This window comes from Glycine max, chromosome 10 (assembly GCF_000004515.6).
Source record: "Glycine max cultivar Williams 82 chromosome 10, Glycine_max_v4.0, whole genome shotgun sequence".
NCBI lineage: Eukaryota > Viridiplantae > Streptophyta > Magnoliopsida > Fabales > Fabaceae > Glycine > Glycine max.
Genome location: NC_038246.2, coordinates 4,294,988 through 4,302,154, shown reverse-complemented (window position 1 = coordinate 4,302,154; position 7,167 = coordinate 4,294,988). Strand labels below are relative to the sequence as shown.

Genomic DNA, 7,167 nt, shown 5'->3' with positions numbered 1-7,167 from the left:
AGCAAAATCTAAGTTGAAAATTTTAGATATTTAAAGCAAATATTGTATAAATAAATTCCGAAAGCGAAAAAATAATTAACAGGTTAATCGATTAATCAATCACCACCGTGTCCGTTGAATTTGATCATTCAGCGCAACTCTGCAAATCACATCATCATGGTGGCCGTAACCCGCCTCGCGAAGCGCGCGTCAACCTTCTCACCCCAGATGAGGAGGTGCCTGAGCTCCTCCGAAGTCAAATCCCACGCGCCGCCGCACGACGCCGCGTCCTTCCGCCCGTTTCCGCGGCGCGAAGATCTGAGCAAGCGGTGCGTGCAGTGGGCGTTCCTCGGCTGCCCCGGCGTCGGAAAAGGAACGTACGCTAGTCGCCTGTCCAACCTCCTCGGCGTCCCTCACATCGCCACCGGCGATCTCGTTCGCGACGAACTCGCCTCCTCTGACCCCCTTTCTTCCCAGGTTCTCTTCTTCTTCCTCTTCACTTTGAATTAACTAGATTAATTTTTGTAACGCAAATTTGGTCAAGGTTATTGAAATTTCTGCGTACGGCGCAGCGCTTAGACAGAAAAATGGGATGATAATTATTATTTTAAAAAATATTAAAAAGTTGTCATCTAATCACAAACCGTTACCAAAAGTTGTTCGTACAAATGTTTTGACACTTGATCCCTTAACTAAGGTCTAGGATTCGACCCCGACTTGGAACATGGAATAGCAATTGGAGGTATATTTTACCCCAAAATGGGCCAACCTTGTGGGAGGGGATTAGTTCAATGTCAGATCAGAAGCCCAAGAGACAAAAAAAAAAAAAGTCTAATCGTTGTGGATGGCTTTTACAATGAGTATTTAAAAGTCAACTATCATAAAAGTCGTGTTAACGATGATTTTTGATTGATTTACAATTTTATATATATATATATATATATATATATATATATATATATATATATATATATATATATATATATATATATATATATATATATATATATTGTATTGAGAGTGTATAGAAATTAAACTTTGTATGGATATCTTCTTAGAACTTACAGGTGTTGGTTTTATTGGTGGGAGTTAGATAGTTTCAGGTGTATCGTTATCCCACTTTGCAGTTTGCATATAAGAAGGAACTACTTGTTACTAGTTTTTTGTCATTTTGCAGACTGAGTTTTGGACTCGAGTCTCTTGCATAGGAGTTGTACAATAAATTATGCTAAACTAGATTGTCCCATGTAGATGTTGGTGGAGGGGGGTCTTTAAAAAATATAAAATAACATAAAATAAAACTTGTTAAAATAATAAGTTCTTAAAATATTGAGGGAACTTACACTGAGCTGTCTGTCCTGGCTGCCCCAGCAGACAGGATGACTTGAGGTCGGTTGGCCCATTTAGCCACCATTACCAACCTGAATTGATAGGTCTATTATCATGTCAGGTAGTGGCATCCATGTGTGTGTAGCTGGATGGCAAGGTCTTCGATCTGGTGATGCAGGAAACTTTAGACATCATAATAATTAATTCTTTGGTTTTTGTTGGACTGGCATACCTCACTGGCAATTGTTTTGGTTTGTTAAAACCAGTTATTAGAGTGGAGTGTCATCATTGGTATTCCCCTCTTTTTGCATTGATTGTATCTTTAGCTCCTTTTACTATATGATTTATATCTGTACTGTTGTTTGTCACAAGACTTACAACTTGTGCAGCAAGAATTTTAAATTGAGATTTGTTGGTTTTCAGTTCCTTGAACATTTTAATTATAAACATTCTTGTATTCTCTTTAGAAATTGTAGAGCATAATCCTGTAACTGTAATTTATTTATTGGGTTATAAGGAAAACCTACCTGTCTGCCATGCTAGTAAGTCTTTAACTTCGAAAGATTGAATTTTGTGTAATTTTCATTGAATCTAAATACTATTCTCGACTTTTTAAAGATCAGTTGACTGAAAATATATTCAAGCTTTGATTAATACATAGTTATGGTATTTCAAGCTGATATATTGTGGCCTAATTGTTGTCTCCTTGTTGGGATAGAATGTTTGTTTTATGTCCATCAGACCAATTCTTCCACTTTTTGATTTGTAATTTTTGGTTTATTACAGCTATCAGAAATTGTAAAACAAGGTCAATTGGTGTCAGATGAAATTATTATACGTTTATTGTCAAAGAGACTTGTTGCTGGGGAAGCTAAAGGCGATCTGGGATTTATTCTTGATGGTTTTCCTCGAACAATTAAGCAAGCAGTGAGTTTCTTCACTTTGGTTAAGTGTATTTCATTATAGGTACTCCCCTTATTTTGTTTACTAAACCTTTACATGAATACAAGGAACACAAATATTTATAGTGGGTTTTGATACCCAAAAATGTAATTTCTAATGAAAAGGAAGTGAATGAATTTTTTCATTAGGCAACCTACCTTATCTAGTTTTTTTTTATTGTTTTTTTTTTCATTTCCCCACCTGATCAGCTATTACTCCCTGTCATACAAGCAGCTTTAATTTGTCTCTGGTTCTGCCTCTTCGTCCCTTCATATGTGTTGTAGTTGCAACAGTTCTGTTGCTTTCTTACTTTTCATAGAAGCAGTTTAAAACTTTAAAAAACGGAATACTCAAATTCTACAATGTTTTTGTTTTTCGCTCGCAGGAAATATTGGAAGGGGTAACTGACATTGACTTGGTAATCAATCTGAAGCTCCGAGAAGATGTTCTGCTTGAGAAATGCCTTGGTAGGAGAATTTGCAATCAGTGTGGGGGTAATTTTAATGTTGCTTCTATTAACATCAAGGCCGAGAATGGGAGCCCTGAAATTATTATGGCTCCACTTCTTCCTCCTGAGAATTGTATGTCAAAGCTCATTACTCGATCAGATGATACTGAATCAGTGGTCAAAGAAAGGCTTCGAATATACAATGAAATGGTATTGCTGCATATTATATTATTATTATTAATTAAGGGCAGACTTCAGTAAGATCTGGTGCTTGAATGGCTTCTTATTTGTAGTTGTATATTTATTGTTATTGTGAAGGATTTATAAACGATCTGAGTGAACTTGTTGGTGTTTCCAATTTCCTGTTGCTTATAATTACATTTTTGTGAATGATTTTGACTTCCCTTTCTACTTGGTTTAAAAATTTGTTTTGTGTTGATTGCAGACTCAGCCTGTGGAGGAATTTTACCGTTCGAGAGGAAAATTATTGGAGTTTAACCTGCCTGGAGGAATCCCGGAATCTTGGCCTAAGTTGCTACATGCTCTTAATCTTGATGATTACGAGGACAAACGATCTGCTGCAGCATAAAGATATAATAATGTATCATAACAGTAAGTATTTCATTCTTTGCGTGCTTATATTGCATGCTTGGCAATTTTGCAGGACAGAGAACCAAAGCAAGGGAACTTCTCTGCTAGTATTATTTTGGACCAATGATGATATTTGTAAGTGTTGTAATCTGATAAGACTGGTAGTGTTGCGTTTTGTTTTCGTATAATTTGGTTATATGGGAAGGGTTTCCTAGCATATAATGTTATTGTGAAGAGTGAATAATATATCACAGTATTGCTAGAAAGATAGTTGGTCAGGAATCAACGTCGATAGGATTGGTGCATCATCACTATTGTTGTAAATTAAATGTGAATGAACTTATTCTATTACATCAACACATCATCACATGCTCGTGATTTAGGGAAGGCTTTTTTACTGGAGTAACTTCCAGGAAAAAAATTATTTAATATGATGTTTCATGTTATTTGAATAAGTCTTTTGATTTCACAATACTAATGAATAACTCCTCCTTTTCTTTGAATATTCTTGTTTCTTTAACAATGATTTTGTTGTCTCAGTGAATAGAACTAGAATTCTCTATTTTATTGCTGGCAATGGTGTGGAACTTATCTTTATTCGTTAGGAGTTGTTATTTTTCTTTAAGAATAGATTGTTTAATTATACTGTTTAGTGGTTTCTTCTACAATAAGTTTAAACAGTTGCTAATATCAAACAAGGCGCAGTACCAGTCTTGACCACTAAAGTTTACGTGGTACAAGATAGATTGTACTGTATATTTTACCCAGGTAGCTCGTTGTTTTTGTCCAAACAGGCTTACTAAAATTTGGTAAAAGGAAAAAAGGGAAATATGTTAACTATTGCTCTAAGGATCAAAAGTAAATAAAAAAGAATGTTAAAAAAATGTTGTTAATGTACTTTCGTCGTAATTTTTTATTTTTAATACATTTCTGGTGAATTTTTATAAATAGTTTTCATTTATTAATTTTTTACTAGTGCTTGCAAGATCCAAGAAAAACGAAATTCCCTCGGTAAATCTTGTCGTAGAATGCGAGTCCTCAAACATATGCAAAGATAATGGATGACTGTATTTAACTTTGCTTTTACCTGCAAAGTCTATATAGGGTTTCCAGTTTTCCATTCATTCAATTGAAACAGTATATAATCCAATTAAATCATTTGTATCCGATGATGATGACAACTTTTATTACAAGAGGGTGCCCAACTGCCCATGCAATTCAAATGTTTCAACGAAGATTCTATTCATATAGGGGAAGAAGAGAATGAGGAATAGGTAGGATTAATGTCATGCTATTTAGCTGTAAAGTGTAAACCAAAATGAAACCCAAAACGCTTGGCGAGCTAGATGTTAGAAATTTGGTACTATCTCAAAGCATCAAAACATGATAGAGGTGCTATCTCAAAGGAAGTAACAGCGATGCACAAGCCCGACTCTATTATCCCCTAAAAAAAAAGCCTGACTCTATTATTTCAGAGTATTGCTGCTGCTTGTGGTCCAAATTTAGCTCAAAGTATGTAAGAACATCTTTAGTTACAACCTCGATTATGACCTTCGCAAATTGCACTTTTGCTTCACCCACCTTTAAGTTTTGTTTCTTTTCTTTATTATTTTATCTCAAGATTATTTGCCTAGTGCGGACGGAGCATTTTAGTATTTTATTATAAGATGAATTGCCTAGTGCATATGTGACTAAGTCTATGATTTAATTTTTTATTTTGGGAAGGGTTATATCCAATTGCTAATAGATTCTCTGTATTTTTTCAAAACATCATTATTAATTACTCATTAACATGTTAAGTAGACAAACCGAAGAAATCAGATTTGCTAAAAAAATAAGTTTTTTTTAATCAGAAATCATAAGTGTTTTCGAACTCATTAAATCAAAGATGAATGTGATTATTGAATACAATTTTTTTTTATTAAATAAATCATTTCCACTCATATAAATGAAACGAAATCTTATATCATTATGTGAATTCTTAAAGAATAAAAAAAATGAGATTTAATGTTTGATTGTTTACCCAACATTAACCGGCTAGTAACTAGTATTAGAAAAAAAATAACTTACAAAAAGGTAGATTAACTAATGTATAGTAAGATAAATATAGACTGCACTAGTATGGTAGTTAGGCCAATTCCTTTTCTGACTTTGTGGTTTGTTGATATTTTTTCAAATTATTATGTATAGAGTTGAATATGACATCAAATAAGTGAAAAAAGTAGTGTAGTAGTTAGAATTAATTAGAGAATTTTTTTTTTAAATTTATTGTTTTTTTTTTATTTCTACCTTTGCATAATGTTTCAGCACCTGTGTATAATATATCAACATCAATTATTGATCTCCGCATTAGACAGGTTATGCATGGAGTATGTGAATTTGGCAAAGAAAAAAATTCATTAAAGTGACAAAAAATACTTCGTACAGATTTGTAAGTCAATTTCTTCTGCAAAAGATGAAGCAAAATCATTTTAATTTTTTTCTTTTAATGAATTAAGCTTACTTATAATAATGAGATATTATCATTATCATTATTATTATTATTATTATTATAAACGGTCAAGTCCAGTTAAGATAACAATAATTATGTGGTTAATATTTTAAATATTAAAAAAGGTACAAATTTTAATCATATGTAAGTTTCTTTTTTAGTGAACTGTTGAAGTAAGATTTGACCCGTTAAGTGGTTAGTTGAGTTCTAATTGGTTAATTTATGTGAAAATAAAACCCCATATTTAAAACTGAACATGTTTGATACGTAATATACATGCAACATATATATATGACTCATTATTTCTAAACTTTCTTTGAGAATTTCCGAACTATTATTTCTCTTGATAATCGAAGTTATATACTACCGTGACAAAAATAGATGTACTGGAGTATTGACATCGGTTTTTTATTTTGGTTTAAACACTTTTTTTTTAGTTTTTGCAATTTAATATTTTTTTCCTTACAAAATTATTATTTTTATTTATAGTTTTTTTAAATCATGTTTATTCTATTTTTCGATTTTCTAACACTTTATATAAGACTTTAATCAGTAAAAAAAACATACTATCTAAAATACTAAAAGAAAAAAAAATAAACATAATTTATAAGGATGAAAAATAAAAAATGATTTTGTTAGAATGAAAAATAAAAAAACATTAAATTATAAGAATTAAAAACATATTTAATTTTTTTTTACTAATACTTTTATAATGAACCGTGGAGACCATAATAGTATGCTTGGTATTAAAAAAATTAAAAGGAATGATATTGAGAGGGAAAGACGAGTAATAAAAATTAATGAATTAATTAAGTTTATAGTTTTCAATTTTTTATGACTTTTAATTTTTTACTATTTTTTGTTTGGATTTTAGTTATTTATTTATTATTTTTAGTCTTTTATTTACTTTATATTTAAAATTAATTTTTCTTAAATTACATGTATAATTAAGAGAAAACAAGTCTGATAAGGCAAATAAAGTTATTATAAACAATAAAAATTTCTTTTCAGATATTCAATAGAATTGCATAATAAATATCCCAATCAGAAACTTTTGTTAAACGAAAACAACTCTATGACGATTGATTCTCTGTCCTTCATGATTTTGAGACTAAATTTGAACAATAAAAATAAAATGAGGACATTTTATTTGGCCGAATTATCTTACTTCTGTGTATCTGAGTTTTTAGCATTTGACGAAAAAGAATTGCTTGTAGAAAACTTGCACAATACTACCATCGACGTTTCCACAAAAGGCCAGAAACTTCCCAAGCGAGATCGCGCCACGTGTCCTTCCCCAAATCTTTGAAGATCCTCTCCTTCACGTTACTCGCCCTCCTTTTGATTTCATCCACGTGGACGCCGACGTGGAAATATCTTCCTCCAA

General features: G+C 31.9%; 1 protein-coding gene across 1 annotated transcript; it reads left to right on the top strand.

Annotated features, from left to right (window-relative positions):
- Positions 1-3,741, top strand: LOC100779881 (probable adenylate kinase 1, chloroplastic). Its single transcript, XM_003537193.5, has 4 exons — positions 1-456; positions 2,095-2,235; positions 2,636-2,908; positions 3,144-3,741. The coding sequence occupies exons 1-4, from the start codon at positions 157-159 to the stop codon at positions 3,285-3,287; spliced, it is 858 nt and encodes a 285-aa protein (XP_003537241.1). The 5' UTR covers positions 1-156; the 3' UTR covers positions 3,288-3,741.
- Positions 3,742-7,167: the final 3,426 nt, after the last annotated feature.

What these genes read in the sequence shown, in the direction of transcription:
- LOC100779881 (XM_003537193.5), top strand. Translation starts at nt 157, where the DNA reads ATGGTGGCCGTAACCCGCCTCGCGAAGCGCGCGTCAACCTTCTCACCC. An exon ending in CTCGAACAATTAAGCAAGCA is followed by an intron (nt 2,236 to 2,635) that starts GTGAGTTTCTTC and finishes TTTCGCTCGCAG; the next exon opens with GAAATATTGGAAGGGGTAAC. An exon ending in TTCGAATATACAATGAAATG is followed by an intron (nt 2,909 to 3,143) that starts GTATTGCTGCAT and finishes TGTTGATTGCAG; the next exon opens with ACTCAGCCTGTGGAGGAATT.